The 27,473-nt window shown below is 42.5% G+C and overlaps 1 protein-coding gene across 1 annotated transcript; it reads right to left on the bottom strand.

The window, feature by feature from the left end:
- Positions 1-22,106: 22,106 nt before the first annotated feature.
- On the bottom strand, positions 22,107-23,102 carry LOC138612123 (C-C motif chemokine 20-like). Its single transcript, XM_069685437.1, has 4 exons — positions 22,939-23,102; positions 22,723-22,831; positions 22,519-22,593; positions 22,107-22,415 (listed from the first exon to the last, which is right to left on the bottom strand). The coding sequence occupies exons 1-4, from the start codon at positions 23,012-23,014 to the stop codon at positions 22,370-22,372; spliced, it is 306 nt and encodes a 101-aa protein (XP_069541538.1). The 5' UTR covers positions 23,015-23,102; the 3' UTR covers positions 22,107-22,369.
- Between the last annotated feature and the right edge of the window lie 4,371 nt (positions 23,103-27,473).

Raw genomic sequence — 27,473 nt, 5'->3', positions numbered from 1 at the left:
TAATAAAAATCCCTATTATTAAGACTATGTTGTGTTTTTATTCAACTGAGTATCAAACTTAAGCCACAGAGATTCTAGTGCGCTGACAGCATGCGCACACATCACACATGACCACACATCACCACATATTTCGTCAATGCTCTGTGACATTCACCAACCCTGTCCTGACTCATTTTTCTTTTAGCTGAGATGAAAAACTGTGTTTGCTCCTCGCTGGGGGTGAGGGGGTGGGGGGGCTGTGTGCTTCAGCTGCAGAAGCAGTCGAAGAGAAACAACACAGTGTAAATCATATTAAATGTATCGTTCTGTTAATATCAAATATGAACGTAATCCAGCTGAAATGGTCGTTGCACTGATCAGATCACAGATGGGTTCAGAAAGAGTTGTAACACCGGTGGTTGGGTGAAGTGTAGGCCTTTTCCATCATGACTATGTTCTTACTTTAACATGCTGGATGAATATTTTAGCACGGGGACATTTGGACTGCACCGGAGTGTATTTAGCATTTTTTTCGTTGACGTTTTAAAATGTTTTAATAAAGGTGGGCAGCCTGGTTTAGTCAGTCAGTCTTGTTAACAGCCGTGTTGCTGCTGCATACATCACCAGTTCTTGTACACGCCTGTAGTGTGAGAAAAGAGACAAAAGAAAACAATTTCAGATATTGGAACATGGAGCCAAATCCAAAATGGAACTAGTTTTTGGAACCTATCCCTACACACAATTAGACTTTAGCTTACACATTTGTTATAATATCATCCGATTCATCCTTTTATTTGGAATCTGGAATCACAATATAGCTTTTATAGAGTGGCCGCATACTTAAAATGTTGTAATGCCTTACATACATTTTTCCTTCTAATGTTAACATTAACTATATTATTGTTCCATAAAGACTTTGAGGTTTTAATTTGAGTTCAAGTTGCACCAATTCAACACAGCTCTGTTTTATTTTTTGAATGCGTTTTTTGATCTTTCTCTTTCATAAAAGAGAAACGTATAATGCAGACTAGTAATTTTGCTGCGGTCCCTAAGTTAGCATAACATGTATGTTAATGCCCTCCCTTACACACACAAACATGCAAGCAGATGCACACATGAAAGAATTTGCACAAAAAAAGCAACACACACATCCACACAGCCTCAGGATCATCCTCAGTCGGTTACATAACGGGCTGCCAAACGTCCATCTTTATTGAGGTCACTTCTTTTAACGAGAGACACGCTCTCCCAGCAGCTGTGTTAGTCAGCCTGGCGGTAAATTTGCCTTCACCTTCAGGGGAAACATATAGTAAGAGGCTCTGTCAGCTCTGTGCGGCTTCGGTAATGGTGTTTGGAGCAAATGCGTTCTGACCTCTGCTTGTTTTCTGAAAATGGAATATTACGTTGTTTCAACACAAACGCATGAAAACAATTTTGCTTTTATAGCATCAACTAAAATGCACAGATGTGTGTTTGTGAGTGTGTTTTCTGGCCGTGGGAGAGAGCCTTGAGGGAGACACGCAGGGGTCACATATAAGAGGCTTTAGGGCAGACGAGTGAAAAGGAGGCCCTTTCTTGGACAGAGACTACGGATTAGGATGAAAGACGTATGGGTGGGGGATGCTCTCTGTTTTTATCTGTCTCACACGCTCGCTGCATCTCTCTCACACATTCTGCATCACGTCCATACAACATTAATAAGAAATAAAGAAGATGAAACAAAGATAGACTCATCTGAAGATGCAAAAATGGGTATAACAAAGCCAAATACATTAAATAATGCGATAGGGGCAGGGCAAAAATATGAACGGGGCCCTCGACAGATCGATCGCCTCTTTAGAATTCAGTTTGCGAGAGGCCGAGAGAGGCCATGCAACTCGCTGCTCTTTTCCCAGCCACTTGATTCGTCACACATGCTAAGAGAATTTAACACACTCGCTTCTGGCAGGCAAATATATGCTTCACACACATGTACATGTGAAGAGATACACAAATACAAGGCCATGCACTCATTCAATCGAGCGTCCACGCCCACAGTTTGGCCTCTATTGAAACGCTGAATGAAACACCTGCACTACAGCCACTGCTGCACTCGGCAGAGAAGTGGCATTTTCCTGCATTCTCTACAGTTTTGCTGAGCGAACACAAAGCAGCATATAGCTTTAAAATGTTACGCAACAGTGCGTTTTGTTCCAACAGACATTATATATGGATGGTTGCAGCTTTAGGTAGCCTACATACATACATTGAGTCTAGCTCAGTCCATGCGTGCGGGGTGTATCAAAGCAAAAATAACCCTCGCTATCACACACTGAGGCTAGTTTATGTTGTTGACAAAGCGGGCCAACAGATCTGAGTTAATGTGACAGTTAACTAGCATTAATTCAGGAGCAAAGGTAAATGAAGCGGGCCTGCGGACACGACAGGGGAGTGCAGTGTGGATGGGAAGACGTGTGTACTGTACCACACTGGACCATGCTTGGGTGAGCATGTAGGCCATGCCAACAACAATGCATAATACAGCCTCTGGTGATGGGGGATGCATATGCACACACACAACACCCCCACTTCACCTCACACACAAACACATAGACATACACATGCACAAACACACACACACAGGCTCACACGCATGCACAGACATTGACGGTGATGGGGCATGGAGCAGTTTATGCTCATATCAAGAGAAAGTCTTTGATCAGTGTGACAGGAAGGGCACTCGCCCCAGAGGAATTAGCTAGCTCTTGCCTTGCAAAAGCACATCCACAGTAAATCAGGCATGTTTGCATTTGCAACAGAGGAGAGAGAATGTCTGATATTTAACTTCATTAATATGCTAAATGTATGAATATGATTTGTTCCAGTTCAGTGTCCAGAGTAGCATGTCCAAGAGTGGCATGATAACCCTAAAGAGAAAGTGTGCAGAAATTCAGGTTGCATGTATAATCCTCTCAATTTAATAGGTTGTTAAGCTGCACAAGCAATTTAAATGTGGCTTTCAATCAGCACAAGCACGAGTTTTGTTACTGCCGTAAAAAATGTTTTTTCTGGCATGTAACAGATTTAAGACATTGCTTGTTTTTGCATTTGCAATCTGAAATTTCTACGCTTTGTCACAGATACAAATTAATAATGTTTAGTAGCACCTTAAACATCTTTCCCGATTCATAATCCTCAATCCGGTTGACATTCTGCCTGAAACTCTTCCAGCTATTGACTATAGAATTTATAAAATTGTAATATTCATAATGCATTCAGTTTCTGGAATAGTTTGACATGATCTAATGTTTTTTTATTTGCCATCTTGCTGACAGTAAAATGAGACGGTTGATACCACTCTCCACTCTGTCCATCATATATGAGGCTTCAGCCTGCACTTGGTTAGCATAGCTTCAAAGCACAGGAACAAGAAATAGTTAGCCTTACTCTATAGTCAAAGACATAACCTCCCAAAACAACCCCACACAGCTGTTAGTTAGTGAATGATGTGCTGGGAGGGATTTTGCTTCCTTTAAACAAGTAGCCGTTTCCTGCTGCTTCCATACTTTGTGCTAAACTAAGCTAATGTATCCTAGCTAACAAATCCTAGCTAACGTATCCTAGCTAACATCTCCTAGCTTTTACATCTCCAAGCTGTAGCTTCATATTTAACATACAGACATAAGTGGTATGGAGCTTTACAAACGAGGAAGTAGTTCTGATACTTTTTCTTGCTAGTTTATTTGTTAGGAACATTTTATCCCTTTTTCCCAATAAACTTGATTTGACGTCAAGTGTTAGTTGGCTCTTGTTTCGGTTAGAGAGAAAGGTTAATAAAGGTTTTTTAAGTCATCCACTCATTTATAGATTTATAAAGTGTAGGAGAAAGGAAGTAATAGAACAAGAGCATGGAGCAGAGGAGGAGTGCTGAGACATTAAAACCAGCATTGTACTAAACTAAAAGAATAAATGGACCCAATCTGGCTGCACTTGGCGTCAGAATAGCTGCCCATCCAAAAGCCCGTGCCCAATCCCCCATGTCACTTTTGTCCGTCTCCAAACCCTGCGGATGCTCCGCTTGTATAGCAGATGCACATAACCAAAGGATGTGAGGCATGAAAGCAATGGGAAATTCATTACATATTCCTACCCCCCTCCGTTCACCATAATCACCACAATTAGCAGACATCTGCAGTGACTCCAAAGCTGGGAGTGTATTCAGGCAATCAGAGCAGCTTCACCGACAGCACTGACTGCAGCCCCCTCTGTGATGGGCCTCATCCTGAAGGGAAGCATTCCATTAGAAACTCAGTGATTAATTGAGATGGAGAATTTGCTCTTGGCATCGAGCGAGAATGAAGCCCGACGGGAGGCATCCATGATGGCAGAGTTGTAGGCAGGGTTGGTGGAGGTGGTCCGGAGTTGCCGGGGTTTGTGCCATACTGTTGATTATGTGGAATAGGGCGCTCAAACTGTGGCTAACAATTGGCTGCATGAGAACGGTTACCAGATGGCAGCTATATGGAGAATTTCTGACCCATCAAGTAAACAAAACCTGCGTGTGTCCAGATTTTACAGCTATTAACATTCGAGACAAAAAAAAGTCGTAGCTGCTAGAGCCTGGTATTGCATAACTATATGCATAACTAAATATCAGATTGTTAGAAATTATGTTCTAACTCAGGTGAAGGGAGAAATTGAAACTACAATTTTTACAAAAATATTGTTGGTTCAAAATCAGCCTCTTTTATGTAAGCTAACTGTTAGCATTTAGGACACACTTCTTAGTGGGTCTACTCTTATCAGTAAGTTGTGGCTATTTTGTTATACAACGTATTAAACACTTATGTAACTTAATATAAGTCTGCAAGTAACACATAAGAAATGTCATTTTACCTGAGACGTTCTGTCCAGCAGACTTGCCGCTTATCGGTTCTCTTAAGGGCCGCTAGAGGATTCAACCTGTTTTGGCGCCACCATTTGCAGATAGTTATCGTTCTTTAGAGTGTGCTCCCATCGTTATGATTTTAATAAAAATGATTGTTCTTGGTAAGTATGTTTCTTATCTAAACTGTGTTCATTCATGAGCTTTAGAAGAGCTGTAAGGTGGATTCTGTTTGGACAGAGCCAGGCTAGCTGTTTCCAGTTTGCAGTCACTGTGCTAAGCTAAGCTAACAGGCTTCTGGTTCTAGCTTCATCTTTCTTATGGTACATTATAGCGTTTCTGCTTTCAACATGAAAGTGAAGAAGCATATTTGATAAAATGTCAAAACCTCCCTTAAACATTTCTGGCTGGTTAATACTCAGAAGCGTTGAGTGGCTGTAGTATGTACTCCATCTGTAGCGGATGACAGCATGTTAGACAGCTCATTACTGAAGCAGTTGGAGATGTCACTCTTACTAAGCACAACATGGCACAGCCATGATTTTAAGCCTCAGCTTAATACGTTGTCATGGAAATCAACAGTGGCACATCGGACACTTTCCACTTGTGTTGGGTCCAGGGCTGGCTCGTGTCTGGATCACACACATATGGACATGAGTGTAAATACACAAATCAGACTAGCTTGCACAGCCACACATTGGAGCGTATACAAAGCAACATAGCACAGCAACTTTTAAATTAAATAAACAGACAGACATGTTTTCAGAATGATACAAAAACACAGTTCATCGGATTTATTTTAAGATTCAGTTTCTACTTTTGAAATCTGTTTATCTATGACTTGCTAGTGTTAACAGTAGCAGAAGTACAGTGGTGTCATACAGTCTGTGAACAGACTCAGTTATATAGTACATAACAAGATCTAAAGTTTCCTAACATTAGCTAACATTAGCCACCAGAGGCTGTCATACCAGACCCTGCAAAACCGATTTATCCAAAATTGAGTGAAACAAGGGTGTGTGTGCTCTTAAATTAAAATTACATTTTTAGAAAAGTCTGTGAAATGACTCTAGCTGTGTCTCAATTCAGGGGCTGCATCCTTTGGAGGACGCGGCCCCAGGAGGATGACTCAGTTGTAGCCTGTGTAGACCGCTAAGGCTGAAACGAAATGAGACCATCTGGTCTAGGGAGGACTTCCTGTTTGTGTCACAAGCTGTTCCCGCCCTTGACCTTGCGTCCCCAAATGCAGCTCCTGGTGCCTAGCAACAGGTAGCTAGCAGGCTAACTAGCTATCATAACAAACGTTCCGCAACTTAACCTTTTATTTTAAAAATCATTTGTTTAAAGGCCCCTTATATCATTAGCTATTCAACTGGCTTGAAACCAAAAACTTTAACGTATAAATGTTTATTCCTCGGCGGTTAAAGAGTCCGCCATATCGTTTGAATTGGTGATACGTTGGGCCACCAAGGATTCACCAAATGGATCCTTAGTGGCCCGGGAAAAGGAGGACGCATCTGAAGGAGCCTTGGGAATGGGACAGCTTTCGACACGTCGCAAAGTCTAAAGTTATACCAACTACTGCTGTGGAAGCAAAACCCCTTGAGTGTTGAGTTAGACAGGGGTGTGTTTTTATTGATAATGAATTTAAATTTTCATTATTAAGAAATTTTTCATTATTCTTTCAACAATTGCTCAGTCTTGCTTCAGCGTTTAACACAGAATGTACCTATGCCTTATTGATCAGTTAAAAGCTATAAAGAGCACACGTTTTGCATAGCTGGGTTGTGTAAATTTCCATCAGCAGTTGTTGATCCTTTGTTCTTCGTAATACTGCAGTATTAAATGTAAGTCCTTTAACAAATGCTTGTGGCGTTTCATGCCTGAGATTTAAAGGTTAGTAAGGAAAGGTCATGACTTTTTTCACTTTCTAATACGGCTTTAAACCTGGAGTAAAATGTTAATAAGTGGTCACGAAATGGATCCTAAGGTAGTGTTAAAGGTCAGTCAACGTATTGACACCAGCCATAGGGCTTTTTGTCAACCTAGTCCTTATTAATAGTTTATGATTGAAAGCTTTAGTAAATGGTTTATTAACTATCCAAAAGTTACAACTTACAGATCTGTAATGAAGGCTGCCTTATCAGAAACTTGCACCCAAATCTTTAAACCCACAGAGAGCCACATCACTCCTCAATTAAAATGAAAACTGCGAATATGGAATTATAAGGTTTTCACATGATAGCAGTCACACACAAACTCCCACACGGTTCGATTTGTGAAAGAGCTGTGATTGAAGCTGCAGCTAAATTAAGAGGAAAGAGAGATTAGAAGCTTAAAGGAAATCAAGCCAAGGCTGTTGCTCTCATTTGGATGTTTGAAATTAGACTCAATGCTGAAGAAGTCTAGGTGCTGTACTTCTGAGAGCATCATTCCCACCAGCTATGCAAATTAGCCTTCAAATCCACACAATAATCAGATGATGTGCCGCTTTGTTGAGATTTGAGCGTGCTGTTTTATCGGTTTAACAGAGACAAGAGCTGAGCGTCTTCCAAAAAGAGCTAATTTGTGGTCGACGGCCTCTTGACTGTCGTAAAATTGTAGAGTCACAATGAAATGGGCGTGATCCTCCACTTTGGTGCTTCCTTCCTCCCAGTCCGAGGGTCTGGGCCTAATAAAGGCCTGTGTGGTGCGGCACAGACGGACCGCCTTTCTGCTGTGTGGAGAAATGTGTTCAATCACCATGGCTACCGGTCAGAGCAGAGCCCCCGCTGTGGTTATTAGGATTTCTCTGTCTGCTCACACACCGCCTCAGTATGCAGGTTAACTACTCAGTCTGTGCTATAGAGGTGAATCTGTGCGTATATCAGGAGGCCTGTAGGTCAAGGGTGATTTAGCCATAATTACCCCCCTACAGAAGGACAGGTGGAGTTTTTAATTCAGAGCATCATCTCCAGAAAGCACCTCAAATGGACTGCGATGGACTTTGCGGCCTCCTAACAGCAGCACTGATGTGAGAAGGGGAACATGAGAAAGCTTTGAGCGGTATTGATTCAGCCGAGTACTCTCACAGCGAGTACCAGAGGATCTGAAGAGAGAATTATCCATGCACCATTTCCTCCCTTACTCCTGTGTGGAAAATTCTGCAGTTCCAGCTTTCTCGTAGCCTACATACAGCAGAAACGCACACACACTCACAGGACGGCATGCACACTCTTACACAGAGACACACACATGCAGGGACACATTCATAAAGCTACACAGACTTTTTTTTTTTAGGTTTGATGTTGCAAAATAATTATTTGATTTATTTATAGTCGTTCCCTTCCATCTGGTTAGTCTAGCACATTTTATTTGGGGAAATTTTAACCTTAAAATAGGACAAGCACTGAAAGAAAAGCTAAAAAGAGAAGTATACAGCTGTAGTGGTTATAATTGGAGGGATTTCTTTATGTCACATCATTTTTTCCTTTCGGAAATTGCCATTTGGGGGTTATTACAGTGATCCCAGAGCCTATATTAAGCACTCTGGGGTCATTATGAACGCTAATAGCTACCACAGACACTCTAGGGTTAGCATCCGTGCTCCAATTCAACTGTTAGTCCATATGAAGAGATTATCGGATAAATCCTCCAATGAAATCTGAATTTCTGAGACACAGGGTATTGTCTGCATATGCCGCTTTGCCCTGAGTATCCTCCTCCTTCCTCCACTCCCCACCCGGCTCCTCCTGAATAATACACGACAGCGGCCCCTCCCCGCTGAACTCCTCGTCCAATGGCAGACGCGCATTTTATCAAGCTATCTCCTACCAGCCAATCCCGGCCCTCCCGGTGATCCCAGTAAACCGGATGCCCTCCCTCCTGCCTCTCAAACAGACGTAATGTGTGGATCAGAGAGGCAGGCGCTCAGTCGGTGGAGAGTTGGGCTCGGACGGAAGTGATGCGAGTGAAAATAAGCGACTGGGGCACACTTTGAAGAAATCGCATCAGTCCAAAGCTACAGATCAGTGAATCCCGCTGTTTGACAAGCAGGAGGTGAAGGAAGATTTTGTAAGTATGCCATCATGTGACGTAATTTGTCTAAAAACACAGAGAAAGTGTTCAATTTGGAACAATCTGTGCAAACTGGTGCTTTATTTTGAAGGATATTTTTTTCTTGTTTAATATTTTAATTTGAAGAAAGTAATGATATTCGGCTGAATGTGCACGTGGATTTAATATGAGCCTGTGACATTATGTGAGAGGGTCCGGGTCGGCGCTCTGTACCAATACCGCGTCTCAAAAATGAGCGCGTGTGGATTAAAAAGCGCCTCGTTCATCGCTCATTTCGTAAGAGCATCCGTGTGTCTCGAGGAAAAACGCGATTCCCGATCGGTGTGTTCAACCTTCTTCAACTTTTATACGGCTAAGCGAGACGCAGCGATGGTACACAGTGTACAGACAAACGCTGGTCCCTTCGCTTGGAAAGTTTGAACAGCCGGTGCAGCCCGGAGGAATCCTGGTGGGAGCCTCCCAAACAATATAACTTTGATTCATTTCACTCACCACACAGTCTCCTGTTTCTCTCTGCTCTGAGAGTCGGCGAACACTTGATAAATGGTGGCTATTATTTTTCAGCTGAACAATGCGCACCGGCTTTGTGTGGACCATCTGTCATTGTATCGACATTACAGCAGCCCCCCTGCCCCGAAGAATCCGAGCGAGACACCTGAAGAGTTAAAAAAAACAAAAAACACAGACAGCGATCATTCAGAGCCGCCACCCGTCTCTCCTAGCGCCGTGACTCATGATGGGATCCGTCTGTGTGTGTGTGGATGAAGGGTGCGTAACGTAGCCGGAAATACATAAAACAAACTAGTGCCATTTAAATATGTCATGTTTTAAGAGATGAAATGGGACAACATGCATGAATGTTTTTATGTTTTATAAATTCAAACATGATTTTGATTAGTGCATGTTAGCGCGTTGCTTTGCGCATCCTGAATTCTCGGAAACAGTCTTTGCGCATCTGACTTCCTCCCGGAATTTGGGCCTCCAGCACATGGCAGAAACAGCCAGACTGCCATTTTTAGGATGGGCAGCCTGAGAGGATGCACGCTGACCAAATAAACAGCATTGATCACAAGCCTAACATGCTCAGTTTAAGGCACGGTGGCATGATGTGGCACTCAGTTCTGACCCTCCAGGTAGTTAAACGCAGCTGAGACAGGCTTTCTTTAGCTGCAGCGTGCAGAGCCAAGCACTAATATGCCTTAAGGTTAATGAGGCAGTCTCCATAAATTCTTCTTCCATTTGGATATAGGAGGTCTAGACGCTTAGTGCAGCACTACTTTTTACTGGATTGTACACAGTGTGCTTTAATGAAAAAACTAAAAGCACGGCTTTGGATTGAAAAACAAACATTTCCGTAAAGCTGGCAAGCTTGAAAGTACCTTTACTTACATCATCCAGTATGAGAAAATAAATCTGTGCCAGGAGTTTTGTTGTAGAAAGATGCATTAAAGCACTGACAGTCGCTGATGTGCTGTGTTAGCCTCACTTCCGTCACTTAAACCCCCTCCCATGAAGAGAAACGGCAGCAACGTGCAGCGCTTCTCAGAGTGCGTTTAATTCACTTTCCACTTGCTCTCACAGAGTTATCAGGCTGAGCCCAGCGAGTGGAGCACAGCCACCGTCTTCCTGCTACCATCCTGTGGGCACAGTGGTGGCTAGATGTTGGTTTATCTTATCTCCTGCTGGAACTATGATCATCATTCCTGTGCAGCTCATTATCACATGCGAGAGTTTCATCAGCTGCACCCTGCCATTACGCCGAGCAGCAACCTGCTATCACCGTGGAGAGGCTCTCCACCGCAGATCACCATCGCTCCTCCACAGTTGCACATCATCTCTTTCAAACAGAACGGCTCAAATTAAAAAGATAATGCTCCTGTAGTTTTTGTTAGTAGGTGAAATTGTGGAGTTAATTTTAGCAGCAGGGAGGCTCATCACACTTTACTCACTGTCACATGACTTCCTGCTGAGGCCTGATTAATTCTTTCATTCAACATCGAAATGAGGAGGAAAAATGCTTCCACATGTGCCTCCGCCTCATTCTGAGCAATCAATCAAATACAATTTGCAAACTTGCTAATGCATTATTTCCCAAGACAAAACAAGATGCACATTTCAGGATTAGTGGTAAAGCTTTCTCCACATTTGACTTTATGGTACATCTACAGATCTAAAGTAGCTAATCTCACAGCAGCTGTAAACCACATACTCTCACATTGTGCTCATGCAGGTGACTGAAGTCAGGGAGAACGAGTTCACAGCAGCAGCAGGAACCCGTGTCCATATGTGCATGTTTGTGCTCCTCTGTGTGTGTGTGTGTGTGTGTGTGTGTGTGGTTGCAGTGTTGGGTAAATGGAGAGGTTTGGTAATGCACCCTGCCCCAGGCACAGCGACATACTGCCCATCTAGATGAGTGGACGACCTCTGACCTCTTGTCTAGCCAGAGGCTCAGGTCTGCTCGGGTCGAGCCAGGTGGCTTTCAAGAGAGCCTGTTGGCCCGCTCGAGAGCACATGACACTTGAACTCTTTCCACTTCAGGAGCAAACGCGTTCTTTTGGTTAATTAAGGAACTCTTACTTGTGTGTAGATGTGTGTGTGTGCGTGTGTGTTAGAGGTAAAGTTATATATTAGATAACACAAATTAAAGAGGTTAGAGAAACCTGTTATAACCGTCTAAAGTTAGAACATCTGCTCTGTGAAATAATTAGATTTCACTCCTCCATTGTGCTCTAAAAAGTCAGACATTTGTCCAACAGTCTGATGCTTCAGAAGCTCCTTTTATCTAAACATTCTCGCTATTTTTCATTCTGTAAAAGATGTGAAATAACAGATATTCCAGTGAGTTGTGAAGCACAGATTCAGGTCTGACATCCGGCTTCAGTCTCGGCTCACCCATGACATGTTCCAGCCGTTGTGAAGCCGCTTTAATCAAGAAGCGAACAATCTGTGTAAGACAAAAACACAGCATTAGTCCCGATCTCCTCACAGCTGAGAGCAAACAGCCTGTCTCAATTCTGTCCTAACATGCTCTCTATTGTATCCCCGTGCAAGAAACTCCCCATGGAAATTTTGGAATCTTTCCCATTGTTCCTTAAGGAAAGGGGGGCTTTCATATGGAAGTGGGGAACGCCAGGAAATGACAGGCATTCTTTGTGGACTATTTGAAAATAAACTTGTGGGTCCTCGCTTCCCTCTCGAACAGCTAAGCAGAAACTAGAAATAAGAAGAGGATTAAGAATGCCTCAATGCTGTTTTCACTTTCTTACATTTCCTGCTGCAATTTGTCCCGAAAGTATATGTTTGTATTCAGCACACTGGAGACGTGCCATCGCAGTTTCAGCTAAAAAAAGCTTTTGTCCGGGGCTTTTCACTCCTTTCTCGACAGATTCCTGAATGGGTGCGTTCGTATTTGTCCTTATTTTGCCTTATCTTTCTCCCCCCTTCGCTTTAAACACAAGCCCGCTGCTTGGGCTCGGCTTTATGAGGTGTGACAGTGAGGTCTGGATGCCGAGGCAGGCCGTGTGGAGTGGAACGTTAAAGCTTTACATTCACCCGGCTGCGGTCAGGTTTGGTGAGGACTTAAACTGACTTCACCCCTATACGGTACCTCGTATACAGGAACTGCCTTCTTTCTGCTGAGCTGGCATGAAAGCACAGAAGTGGAAGGAGGGGGAAAAAAAGTCAGACGGGCCTTCCTTAACCTCAGAGCTTTAATTGCACACATGCAGTTTCTACCTTTATAGTAAAGGAACTTAAAGAAAAGTAAAAACAGGTGGTCATGATATAGGTTTCTGGAATCATATATAACATTTATCCTCTTTTTTTCCCCCTCCCTTTGTACGTGTAGTTTGGCGCCAGGTGTTCACATTTCTCTCCTCTCCGTCCTTCTGTCTAATAACAGGTTTTACTCAACCGGCTCCTATGTTTTAGCCGGACCTCAGATTAACTCTCACACCTTATCCCCCCTCTCTGTCTCTCTTCCTCCTCCTCCTCCTCTTGTCGTTTTTCCCACCAGGCCAGCAGTAGTTCCCAGGTATTTGACCAGTGTAGCGTAGCCGGGAGGCTGGCTGCTCTGTCCTCTGTGAGACAAAGGCAGCGTGCCTGAAGGAGAGGGATGAAAGGAAACGGGGCTGTGCAGCCACTCCTTTTTACAATGGGAAACCTCCTTAGTTAGGTTGTAGAGCAAATAACAACCTTCTCTCTTCCTTTTTTTTAACAAGCACCGAGGCTGTGACAGTGTGTCTCTTTTTGTAGTGGGACGAGCCAAGCTGTCGTGTGTACGCGTATTTAGATGTGAGTTTGTGTGTGCGTGTAAAGAAGAAGAAAGGTTCTTTATGTTTACGGAGGCTTTCTGTTCCTTACACCTGCTTGAGCTGACAGATGGTGCTGCTCGTACTAAATGTGCTTCCTGAATTTAGATTTTTGTCAGTTGTGGTTTAAACTGTAAAGAAACTTTAAGAGATTGAGAGAGCGAGAGAGGGAGATGCATAGCATCTTAAAAGAAATCTTTTAATCGTGAAACTGCTTCTGAAGCAGATTAAAGGATTAAATTATTGATTTAAATCGATACAGGATTTTTTTTTTTGTAATACTTGCTATTTGAAATAATTCAGCGTGAAATATCTTGATGTCTTACATGTAAATATATTTTAAATCTTAACCTTTGAATCCCTGTTGGATCACTTTAACACATGCGACACATGTTATGTGATTTGCATGTAAAAATGTCATTCGAAAAATCAAGTATTTGCTGCTAAACATCGACCTGGTTGCTTTAGAAGTGCTACAAGATTAAAGTCCTAAAGTGACAGTACCTTTAAAAAATATCTGTTCCTGCACTTAGATATTTTTTTACTTTCAATTCCTAGTATTTTTCAGTAACATAGATTTAATACAGTGACGTTATTACAACTTTCCAGATGAGTTGATTCACACACACTCACACACACACACTTGTATTTTCTGTGTCCGTCTGCTTTAAACCCAGTGGCGCTCAGTCTTGTGTTATCATCTCGGGTGGGAGTCAGGGGGAGGGAGCGGAAGCCGCAGGAGTCTTTTATGGCTCCTGCTCCACAGACAACCTGTTCTCAGGCACCTCTCTTCTGGCACTTTTTTATGACATCATAAATTCCTCCATTTCCTCTGACCAGCCCTAGGTGGGTATAAAGGACATACCTGGCCAGTAATTGTCTGTCTGGCCCTCTCATCTGTCAGTCTCCTCAGACTGCTGGTGACTTCCTCTAGAGCCAGACTCTCAGACTGCCTGAAGATACTCGCATCTCTCAGATCTGTACAGAGGAGCAATAAAAACACGGGTTTATTTGACGAGTGACAGGGCAGAGAGGGGTCTTTCTGGAGTGTGCGTTTTCTTAGACGCCTTTTACTGGATCTTTGTTGGTCGTTTAGGTCAGCGAGGAGAGTCGGCCCTGCTACCCACGTTCTGCGTGCATGTGCACTTCAGTCCAACAACAACAGCCCACTCTCAGACCTGTTGTTGCCTTTTGTTTGTTGAAGTCTGAGGATGAAGAGCAGAAAGAAAGGGATTAGAGGAAGAAAGAGGAGGTTTTTTAGGTGAAAGGGGGCGTAAAGAAGAAGCCCTCAGGAACCTTCAGCGTACACATTCATCTGATGCACGGCTAGGACTCCTAAGGGAGGCTGGAACAATACACGCACCAGCACGACAACATTCCTGGGGGTTAGAAAGGTCAGGGGTCGCCTTACGACCCCTCCCTGCCAATCAGGCCCAAGGCACTAACTCTGCGCCTTTGTTTTTGCTTTATGTCTTCGCACTTGTTGGACAGACTCTGCACCTTGTGTTACAATGTGGCCTTTGCTCTGTAATAGACTGGATTGGCATAGAGCACTTTCACTGTTTGATTACGTCCATTGAGTCAGTTTGGGCTCAGGTGTCGATCACTACAATGGTGTAATGAAGGGGATTATAGTTTTCTTTTATTGTAGAGAGAAAACTCTGCAAATAGAAGCTGCAAAGACGTTCAAATGAAGTTTGACTCTATGACAATAAACTTATTTTAATTATGTCTGCAGCCTATGTCTCGTATAATATCCCAGCCAGATGTTTGGCAGACCCACATGCTACAAAAAGAACCTCTACAAAGCAGCCAAACTATAATTGCCCGTATTTTAATTTTATATAAATGGCCACTTTAAAAAAAATCAACCCACGTGGGTCAAATATTAGGCCGAGGGCGCTGCCGGTCCTACAAAGCCATATTTCTCCTCCCTTATGAAAATCCGGCTCCATTTCTTCTTTTTTAGTGAACACCACAGAGCACTTCAAATAAAGTCTGAAGGCTGCCATTAAAGTGGAGCATATGCATGTGTAGGCATGTGAGTGGCGTGTGAGGCCCCTGCAGGCAGGCAGACTGCAGGTCTGTTAGTCATTATGACTGAATGTACAGTATACACACGAGTGGACATGCAGCTACATTAAAGCCTCGCCCACGGCCACATCGGACCACCCCAGAGACACACCGCTGGCACTTCCTCCTTCACCCGCCTCCGTCGCTCAGCCTTTGGGGTCGGGTGGCGGGGTAGTGGGTTTTAGGATTTCCGGAGGATGCGCTGGACATTAATCGTCGGTTGATTAGGAACTTTCTAGCAAATTTCTGATTGTGAAGAGGGTCAAATGTTCAATCTCTAGTTGATTCTTTTCTTCATATTTTGATCTGCTTTTGTCTTCTCTCTGTAGGCTTCACATTGTCCCTCCTGATGTGCCAGAGAAGATCATTTCCATCAGGTAAACTGCACATCATCATTAAAACATCCTCAGTTTCTCTGCTACTGATTATTCCACATGTGCCACATTCTTTCCCCTCCTTCTCGGTGCTAAAGCATCACAGAGAGACGACTAAAAACCTCCCGAATTTTCTCCCGCACACTAAATCCGCTTACAGTAGAGGAAGGAGACGTCGCTCTGCAGTAAGAAATGAAAGCCTATCTGGCTGCAGCTGTGGAGGAGCTCCGAAAGACGGGGACGTTTATTGTCAGGAACAAATAGAGGCCTTTTAATTTTGTCTAGCAGCTGACGCCTCTCCCCACCCACTCCTCCAAAAACCGCTTTTGTCAGTAAAGTAGAAGCGGCCTGCTCGGGCAGGAGCGAGCGAGCGACCATGAGAGTTTCATAGCAGGAAGAAGGGGGGGAAAAAGTGAGGGTTTGTTGTTGAGGAGGAACGGCTCCGGCTGTTTGCCATACGATGTAATTATCTGCTATTTCAGAAGATTATCTCCCTCCATCAATATAGTGTTTAAATGTGTGTCTGCACTGTATATGTGTGTGATCTGATCTCTGGGTTGTACCCCCGGTGTAATGTTGAGACTCTGTGGCCTGCAGCTTGGCCCCCCATTTAAGCTGGGGTTAGCTATGATCTCCCCCCCTCTAACCCCAATCCCTCCCCCCGCTGTGATCCCTCCCTCCCTCCCTCACACACACCCACACACACATATATATACAGAGTCTCTCAACACAAAAGAAATATTCAGCTGGAGAGAGCGGGGGTCCCTCGGAGGGCGCGACATTGAACTGGGGGGGATTAAGGAGAAATGGCTGGCTGACACTAGGGTTGCCATGGTAAAGCCCCCACCCCTCCCTCGACCCTGCGCCTATTTTTCATTTTAGGTCTCATTGTGGGGTGAGGTGTGTGTGTGTGTGTGTGTGAGGGAGCAGGGAAGATGTAATTCAGCTTATGAATTTAGTCTCTTATCTGCTTCACCCTGAGAGAGAGGAGACTTCTGGTTCACATGCTGCGGCTCAGACACCCGAAATAAAAGCTCCAAAAAGCTCACTTTTTCTTCATTAAGCAGGCGCTTTGTGTTATTTCCTAAGTGGCTGTAAATATTTTACTACATGTCTGACAGCCTACCCTCTAATATGTCTTTTCTATGATCATACAAATTAATTTACACATGTTTGCATATTCATAAAGCATGCCATGAAAGAATGCAGAGGCTATAATTCAAATACTCGGCATACTCACAAGACAAAGACCAAACTGTCTGTTTTATGACCTTCTGAGTTATAGCCACAATAATAACGTGATGCATTACTCATCCATTGTAGCCGCCGTGTTATCATGCTAGCCTGACGTCGGCCCTCCCGCAGCAGAGTAATGGATGCAGGTCTGGTCTGCTGGATGACATCAGCAGGCTGAGTCGATGAAACGGGGGGCGATGAATGACCATAGATCAGCGTTCGCCATCATGACGTCAGCCCTCCTGTCGCAGGGACACTGTCGGCAGTTGTCCCCCCCCCCTGCCCCCCCCCAGTTATGTGCAGCTCTCTGACAATGGGAGCTCTCAGTCTGTGGCCCGGGCGATGTGCTGGGGTCTGGAGAGCTCGGCTGCACAGTAGGACATGGCTGCATTGTTCTGTGGACTGGATGTGTATGAGAACAGTGGCAGGCTCCAAGATGCATCTGTAGGCTTTATGTTGTCCTGAGCAATGTCAAACCACAGATGGATTTAATTTAAACTTTAAACATTGATTTATTTTTGTGTATAGTCTGTTAAATTACAAAACCTTAATTGAAACTGTAATATTGTGTTTTATATTTGGGTGTCCTTCTTCCACACAGAACAATGGAGGTAACTCTGGATTATTTAAAGCAGCCGGAACTTTATTTTTGAAGGACATGTTGCTGTTGAATATTTCAGATGTTGTTTCTCAATGTTGTCACCACTACAAGGTTATTACATTGGGGAAACAGCAGAAACCACACAGACAGACTTTTAAAAACCTGTGCAGCAGAAAGCACAAATTCGCTGCACGGTGAGACACAACAAAAGACACTTTTTCTCCATTTCCTTTGGTAATTTTTGGCGAACTGATCCTTTAAAGACGCAAGTACTGTGTGATATCAGTGCTAACAACTTCCTCTTCATGTGTGTTTCAGATTCTGTGGACGACTCTGCGCTGAAGATGACAGACTTGAGGTGCCTCTGATTAATCAGGTGGTGGTAATGAAATAAAGCAGATCTTTTATGTTTACGTTCCAGTTTAAACACACTACAGGATCATGTCACAGAGCCGTGTTTGCCCTCCGCCACTCTGGTCTAAGCGACGTCCTCCCCTCTGTCCCATGTCCCCTCACTCTTCGCCCTGCCTTCTCCGTCGGCTCGGCTCACGATCACAGTTTCTGCCCTGCTTGCCTCGGTGAACATTCAACGCTGTCGGTGAGTTTGGTATGGATCACATAAAAACCATCGACCGTTGACTGTGCCCCGCGGCTCGCTCTGACGACGTCAAGTATGAGGGGAAAAATGAACTAAAAGGGCAAGTGGGCGCATGCAAATCCAAATCCAAAGCCGCACACATGCACAAAAAGTGACACTCTGTTTCCACTGTACCCAAAAGAGCAAAGGTCACAATCAACATTCATTGCTGTCGCTGGGTTGGACTGTGTAGAAAAGCTCACTGAACAATGAGTGCAACTGTGGCCCAGATCTGCCTGACTCGTGTCTCAGCCAATCAGCCGACCGGATGTGAAACACTCTGATTTCTTTATTTATATACTTCTTGTTTTTCACTTCTATTTTCTCCCTCCCTGGCGCTGGGAGTCTTCAGGGGAAGAGAGAGAGAGAGAGAGACACAAATAGACTTCTGGCTGCTTTGCTTGTCCTCATCCTCCTCTTTTCTCCTCTAATTGGTGGTTATGTGTGCAGCAAGGGGGAAGGAAGCGGAGTGAATGTGTAATCATTTGGAGTCTCTTCTCCTTTAGATGTTTCATCCCTCTCTTTTTTGTTTGTCTAATTATATACCGAGCTCGGTTAACTCTGTGTTAACTGTGGTGGCAAGAATGAGCGAGTGACAAAGACGGAGAGAGAGAGAGAGGGCGGACGAGGGGAACAAAAAAGAAAGATGAAACTGTCAGCGTGAAGATGATCTAGTTCTACGTTTATTATGTGTAATATTCTGCTGCAGAAGTGCAAGCATGTAGGTAAATCTCTCATGTAGAAAGTAGATTGTTTTCACCTTTGTCACAGAGTGTGACTCATTATCTGTGTTTGAGTTTCATGAGAGACTGTCTGGTTTCCTGTCTTCCTCTGTGTCTGTGTGTGTGTGTGTGTGTTTGTGCACGTACGCCATGACAGAGGACCTGTCTGCTGCTCTCAGGATGCAATATGTTATTTTCTTTCTGTACTGGAGCAGACTCCTCCCTCATGGGAAAACACACAGTCTATAACCTTGTCTTCCTTCAGACAGTCTGGGACCGGCCTTGCTGCTGCCATTTCTCATTGCACCCGTGTGTAACAACTGTGTGACGCTGTGTTCTGTCTCTGTAATCCATTTTAAAACATTGAAATTGCTTACATTAAGTTTTTTTTTTAAGCTGATTCATTAAATAAAGTTTTTTCAAATTCAATGAATTATGTCTGATTATTTACAGGGAAACTTTTAATCCTGAGTATCCCTCAGACTCCAGTATGCACTTCCTCTGTCATTTAGTAACCAAGCCCCATGTCCATGTTCCCAGTCTCTCTGTATTATTCATAGAAAAGCACTCTGCACACTGGTGCAGAAGAGTGGAGGTGATGTAATAGTGGCTGCGAGCATGGCTCCACACATTTGGGATGGATTCATGCGACAAGAAAAAAGCGCTCATTTGTTCGTCTGTTCAGCTTTGTGTTGCAGGAAGATGCAGCTGATTGCTGGACACGAGGCATGACCCACATCCCTGGTAAAAGTATAATTTGTAGTCTGCAAATTCAAAATCTGATTTTAAAGTCCTTAAAACCTAACCGTCCTGAGTCCTTTTCATAAAGGTGAATTGTGCTGAATTAAATAGTTTGTAGATGCTACACATTAAGGTGTGATCTGTCCTTGAACATGATCATGCTGTGTGAGAACCCTTTTTCAATAATCAGCACTCAAACTCCAAAACTTATTCAAGTTTTGCTGAAACATTATTTCACAACACTTCGTTTAAGTCATAATACCGCCATCTAGTGTTCAGAGTATTTTTTTTTGACAACTTCATGAACATGTGCTCCGTTCATTCTGTAGTGATTGTTGAACTCGCATTATAACATAGCAGATACAATTATTCATAAGCAGCTAACTTGTTTTAACAATGTGACAAATTGTGTAAAAAGTGTATTAACAAAATCAGTTAAAGTTACTGGGAAACACAAACCTTTAATCATATTTTTTTTATTAATGATATCATAAAAATCTGTTTGTGGTTGGAAAAAGACAGAATTTACTAACCTATAGAACACTTCTGAACCATTAATCAATAATCAGCAGCAACCTCATAGACGGTATTCTGATGGCTAAAAGTGCAACAGTTCATCATGCTAATGTAAGAATTAGCCTATGCTTCCTGTTTAGCCCGCCCAAGTAGAAAGCAGCATTTTCACACTATCTCAAACACAGCACTGAGATAAGATGACTAAAGCTAAATAGCTTAACGTCAGTGTGTATATTACTTAATTAAAGTTCATTGTTGAAAAAATCCTACTTTTTTATTCTCCAATTGTTGTAGCCCCCCTTGACAAATGGCTTCCTCACCAATCTTAAAATAACTTAAAAATCCCCACAGTCTTTCAAAATATTTCACCGTTTCAATAAATATATAACTCTTATTATCTTTTACAAATAACAAATTGACTGATTAAGTATGTATTAAGTAATGATTAAGTCAGAGGTTTTTATACAGGCTTAGCTTACTTGTTTTGGTGTAGCTAGCTTTCTTCAGGTAATGTTAGCAAGTTTTAGCAAACTTTATGGATATAAACGGCTGTAAAAGAGCCAAAACAATTACTATAGTGTATTTAGTGTCACAGCCTTGGCTTACATGCTTTGGTGTAGCTGTTAGCTTTTGTTAGCTAATGTTAGCAAATTTTAGCGCACCTAAGATGACATAATGACATAAACCATCACCCAGTTCAAAGCAGGGTCGGTGCATGCTTGACCCTTTTTTGTGTGGAAACTACAGACAAAAAGGACAGAAACAACATTAATACACTGGATATAAACGGCTGTAAAAGAGCCATAACAATTACTATAATAGTCTATATTTGATGTCATAGCCTTGGCTTACTTGTTTTGGTGTAGCTGTTAGCTTTTGTTTGCTATTGTTAGCACATTTTTTAGCAAACCTAAGATGGATTAACAGCTGTAAAAGAGCAGGTACTATAATATATTTGATGTCACAGCCTTGGCTTACTTGTTCTGACATTGCGGTTAGCTTTTGTTTGCTAACGTGAGCAAAGTGTAGCAATCTTTAGATGCTGACGCAGACATTTGAGTCAGTTTGCAAACTTTGAGACCTCTCTCTTCCTGTGCTTCTACCCTGCTTTCGTTATCATCTAACCATTATTTTGTGGCCTAACGTATCTACAGTGGCCTCGAAGGTTGGCTTTTTGTCTTTTAATACTTTTTGTACTTTTCCATCCCTAAATTGATTGTATTTTTTTAATCATTTGATACTACAGCAGTATGGTGCTTCTTAAGTCCTTCTATTTTGTCTTTACATTATTATTCTAGGGTTTTGTAGGGTCATTTATGGTCTGTCTATGGTCCTCACTCTAAGATGCCTTTTCATCCACTCACCAATAAAGGCTGCAATGGTGCAATCAAAACACATGACAACTTTGGTTGAATATTTAATTAGTTGTAAGTAGCATGTAAATGCAATGTTCTGTTGTAACAAGCAGATTGTTATATTTTGTGTAGGTTAAATTGTAATAAAAGTGCTTTTTGAACCTGGAAACTAGAGCATAATCATTTAAAATATCATCGGGGTCTGACCTTTTGAGGTAAATCTAAATGATTTTCATTAGTTCTTCTAGAGATCGTTACAATGGCAATAGTTCCTTTAATAAAAGTTCATAATGTCCGTAATGTAAAAAAAAAGCATGACAGCTGAACCTGTCCTACGTGTTTCATATAAACAGATCTAGTTACTTCCTCCTGCTGATGTCACAGGACTTTCACCACTTTGTGTTGACCTATTTGCCAGGTCGTAATCACAGGACAGAAAACTTCCAGAGCTGAAGTTTGTCACGTGGAAAGATAAAGAACGAAGTTTAGATAAAAGGTGGTATGCGGCCGAGGAGGTGCGGCCCACATGTGTACTTTCAACCATTAACCTAGAGCAATGTTTCGGTAGAGACGCCTGTCACCTACATAATATCATATTATTATAATTTCCTAAAAAACATCCAAGACACATTCTTTATTAAGAGAACTTTATTTTTTTTTAAAACATGTACAAATACAACGTCTTACGTGAGCAAAGAATATAAAAATATAACTGTAAATGTACAACTGAGCTAAAAGCTGTAATGCATAAATTCACATTCTTTCTTTTCACCAACATGATTTCACTGTATTATAAAACTGTGAAGTATCAATGGTGACTGGATGGGAGGAGAAGCTGAGATAAAGAACAGTCAGTTTGCTGCAGGCGGGCCGCTGTATCTCGTCAAACAGCAGCGGAAAAAGTCCTACTTCTTCAACAGTGAGGCCTTGTGAACAACTTGGGCCTGAGTCCTGCAATGAGAATCAATAGAGTTACATTTTTTAATCTTTTAAAATACATTTCTATACTGTCTGTTAGTTATGTTGCACACTGCCATTGCAAAAAAATTCTTACCTTAAACGATTGACATATTCCATCACCCAGTTCAAAGCAGGGTTGGTGCATGCTTGACCCTTTTTTGTGTGGAAACTACAGACAAAAAGGACAGAAATAACATTAATGGATATTGGATGGTTACTGGATAAACACTAATGTATCACGTTTTATTTATTATCTGGTTGAGAAGGAGGAGAGTAAAATAATTGTATTAAAACTCACATGATGGCGCTGATAGGGCAGAACTCACTGCTCTTCTGGACTGAGTACCCCTTGATTGGCGGAAATGGTAGTTTGGTTTTCATGTAACGTCGACAACAGCCAGGACTGACTGTGAAACATAAAAGATGATGTGGTTAGATACTGGGGGAAAAGAGACAAGAGGGAAATACATCTGTTGTAATCCATACATCTATCTAATAAAAACCGAGTACAAACCTGCAGATGTGCTCGTGGCCAGCAGACAAAAAGTGAGGAGCGTGATCACCATCACTGTAGCTTTGATTGACACCATGTCTTCCTCTGTGTTCTGGCAGCAGTGACTCTGGGCTGAGCTGTTGTCTTGTCTCCCCTCAGGTGGAGTCAGCGAGGCTGTGGTGACAAGCAGTTGACTGCAGCCGCCTTATATATTCCTCAAAGGAACAGGAAACCTGAGCTCTGCATACAGAGGTATTACACCACCATAGAAAACCCCACTCACTTTCTCCATGCAGAAAAAGGGGAAGATTTGGGGGGAGATGCCACACACCAGGGGAAGTATTGTATTTTGATGCTAACATGTGGCGGTGCTTTAATAATCAACAGATAGTATCAATTTAAAAAACTCCGTAGTACGTAGGCTCACACATGCTGGATCTTCCCATCACCACACCTTTATACAACAAGTCCGTGGAGGTAGTTCAACATGGGAAGTTCCAAAGGTGTGGCGCTCACCCTGCACATGGTACTGTTAACAGCAGAGTATTTAATCAAAACAAGCTATTTAAACTCCACCTATATAAACCCAGAACCTAACATATTTGTATTTGTCCGTGAAGGGGAGAAGTCTAAAGGAGGTAGGGGGTTTTAAGCAGGCAAGGGGAGGAAAACTTGTTATTCCACAGGAAATAGTTTGCACTGACTTGAGGTCTGACATAGTGTTATACTCTGCGAGTCAGAGGAGAGTTTATTTTATTGAACTGACGGTGACCTGGGAGGACGCAGTGGAGAAAGCGTGTGAAAGGAAAAAGCATAGATATGCAGATTTGGCAGCAGAAGCTGAACAGCAAGGATGGAAGGTTACGGGTTTGTCCGGTAGAACTGGGATGTAGAGGGTTCATAGCACGATCAATTATCTCATTACTGGGAGAACTGGGAGTGTGCAGACAGAGTCGCCAAAAGGCAGTAAAGGAGTCAGACAAAGCAGTTAGAAGGAGTCAGTGGATTTGGATGAGGAGAAATAATGCCAGTTGGGGGCAGAAACAAATCCTTTCTTTTATGCCCTTCCTTTTTCGTATATCACCAACCCTGCTGATGTGCTGGCTCTCGTTGCCCGTCTAACTACAAATATGAGTAGTGGGGGCCGTTAAAAGCCATGTGGTAAGGTTGTCAGTACCTGGAGCTTGTATGAACGGAGCATGGGTCTGTTGAAGTTGGCAACGCAGCTTGGGTTGCGGTGAAGGGTCATGTGGTAGGTTGATTATACGTATTGGGATGAGGGCACAACGGGAGGTGTTTCTTAATTGAGCGCTTATCCTTATCATTAGGGCCCAAGTATCTTGTGTTTAATTCAGGTACAAAGGATAAAGTTTCACCGAAGACCTCCCTATGCTCTGACTTGATGTGGGACTCCAGAAGTAGGTTGCTCTGAGGTTGTACGGAGGTTGTTTTCTAGGCCAGAGGAACACTCGGTGCACGCTTAAGAACCATGCATCAAAGGAAAGATGTACATAGTTACCACTGAAATAGGTCATGATACAGAAAATGTCTTTCAAATTGTGCAGTATGAACTTTCCACCAAAGCCGCACCGTCTTTGAACCCCCCCCTCTGATTTCCTGCTACGGGTTTTTTTCTCTTTAAGTTTCAATTTTAAAAACCAGTATAGAAAATGTGAACCTATCCTTTAGGCAACAAGGTTCCTGTGAGACATCAAATGACACCTACTATCAGAGAGGAGGTTGAGGACGTTCAGAAGGGAAAGTTCAAAAGGCCCTTTTCACAGCCCACTCTAAACCAACTGGAAAAGAAGACCAAAAATGCAGACACGCACAAATTTATCATCTGAAATACTAAAAACTATTAGGCGGAAACTACTGCCGATTCAGATCTTCTCTTTAGAACGGTCGGTTCACATTTAATAAAAAGGTTTTATTATGGAAAATGTTTATTCAGAGGGCTTTTCACGAATAATACGAGCATAACTTTTCATGAGCCAGACCTGTAAGAGCACTTTCACATTATGTCTTAAAAAAGCACCTGATGATGATACAGTTAACAACAGTTCTGTTCTTTTCAGCTCAGTCATGACAGCGTGTCAGCATGCTCAGCACAAGGACCTGAAACAGAGTGAGCTGAATCTTTGATTCGAATTCTTCACACTCTCCTCGTGTGACTTGTGCAGATGTGTTTTTAAGGTCTGAACGACGGCATGAAGTGATGCCCTGATTAAATATGGTGCTTTGAAATAATACTAAACTGTAGCGTTTGAATGACAAAGATGTAAGAGGGATCCCTCATACTTGAAGGTCCCGTCTGCATCATTACTGCAGTACATTCTGTATTTCACTGTAATGTATACAAACCTTTATTAGTGATAGTTATGTGTAGTGTTAAAAGCAATGTCAAGTTATAGAACATATGTTTATAAATCACATTAAGCTGTAAGGAAACTCAATACCATGAACGATGTAATATCATAAATACAGACTATGATTCTCATGATGTTGTCTGAACACAGCAACAAGGTCAGCAGGATGTTGTGCTCTGGGGTTTTGGGTTGCTGTCAAGCCTCATATTGAACGCGGTGTGCTTCTTGTTCTCAGGTCATGTTTACAGATGCTTATCGCAGCATGACCACCTTATCATCAGTGGTGTAAGAAGGGTTCAGTTACTCAACGAACACACCTGCGATTTAACATAAACATAACATAAACACGATCTATTAAACGTAAAAGTACGGCATTCAAAATGTGACTTATTTAAAATGTATGACATAAAATATAGTTTGAAATGTAGTTGAATAAGTATTGAAAGCAGGAGTACTAGTGCAGTTATAATATAGTATTATTATCACCTTCCTTTGATACTATCACCAGGTGGTAGAGGTGCGGCATATTCCACCACTATATATACAACTGGGGAGTTTAACTTATTTATTTAAAATACATTTCATTGTACAAACTGATAACTTGTTTTGGGTGTGAAATTTGAACCTGCAAAGACTACAAATCACTGTAGTGGGGTGAACAAACAATATTTCTACTTAGAAAAGTAGCAATCTAAAAGCATAAAGTAACATCAAGTTATTAAGTAAAGTACTGAAACCTCATTTATATTTGAATAAATGTTTTTACATGCCACCACTGCTTATTTAATATAGTTGAATAACTATAACCCATTATTTAGAGCAGTGGTTTTCAACTGGTCTAGCCTCAGGACCCACCACCACCTCCTCAAAGGAGCAGTTCTCCCCCAGAAAGCGCTACTGTCAGTCAAAGCTGGTGTTCTCTGTAATCGATAGAAGCAATAATATTTGAAATTGGCGCCATAGCTGTGGAGAAAGTTGTACAAACAGCTCGTGGTTTAGCCCATTCTACTTTACTACAACACCCAGCGTGCATTGCGCCCCTCCCTCTGAAAGGAACGGCCCAGCGAGAGACGCTGGAGTGAAATACTACCGTTTTCGCTGCAGGCAACGGCTCAGAGCGGTACAGAATCCGAAATACGATGACAATATACCGGTGGATCGTCTAAAAAATCTTCAGGTCTGCAGTCTACATTTCAAACTTGAAGATTTTGAACGAGACATGACATTGGAGGCGGGCGGGCGTCAAGATTGAGGAAGTGTAGTTTAGCGAGGTTCCTGGCCTCCGCCAGATGATGCATTTTACGTAGTCTGGCGGAGGTTTTCCAGGGCCCATTGGAAAAGCGGATAGCGTCCTCCAAAGGCACAGAGCCAAATTCCTTTTTTCTCTACCAAAATGGCATTAGCTCCACATCATAGCATGATAGGACTGAGGATGAAAATCAGTGAACTGGCCCTTTAATGACGAACTGTGGGCCAAATTTCAAAAGATTTCCAATCATTCAAATTTATTTGACTAAAATTGTCAGCCAACATGACAAGAAGGTCATAAGAAGAACATATTCCCTCTACAATTCATTCAATGCACAGCCTCTCACGATTTAACGTTAACAAAAAGGTGAGGACCCAGATGCAGACTTATGAGTTAAATAACTGAAGGCAAAAATGTGTAAACAAAATCTCACCTTTTAAAAGGGTAACGAAACAGAGCAAACAAGAAGAATAACAACTCATGACATTTTCAACAGAAGTAAACTAAAAAAGTGCCACAAAAATGCAACTACTGTAGACTTGTCAAGTTTGAAGAATGTACATGTAACTATAGCTGGGATTACGCAATCAGCGGATAGGTGTGTATAAACTAAACTACTACTGCCCGCGCGTCAAAGGATACACTTCTTCAAAATAAAAGCGCACCACAGACTTTTTGCCACAACTTTTTTTTCCAAGCACACATACACGACCCACTGAAAACAGCTCTAGGACCCAGTGTTGGCTCCCGAACCCCCCGTTGAGAACCAAGGATTTGAAGTGTATCATTCATGATCTAGAAGCACGCATGCATGCCACCCACAGTCGAGGGGGTTTCTAGCCACTTTTTGTGGGTAAAATTACGCTATATGTCTCATTTCCTGCTTGACCCAAATACAACGTTGATGTTTCCAGTTAGCCTGCTCGGTCTATGGTGGG

The sequence above is a fragment of the Semicossyphus pulcher genome, unplaced genomic scaffold (assembly GCF_022749685.1).
Source record: "Semicossyphus pulcher isolate SPU_LCO1_2020_fin unplaced genomic scaffold, fSemPul1.0.p SCAF_7, whole genome shotgun sequence".
NCBI lineage: Eukaryota > Metazoa > Chordata > Actinopteri > Labriformes > Labridae > Semicossyphus > Semicossyphus pulcher.
Note: the sequence above shows the minus strand (reverse complement) of the source record. Positions and strands in the feature narration are given on the sequence as shown.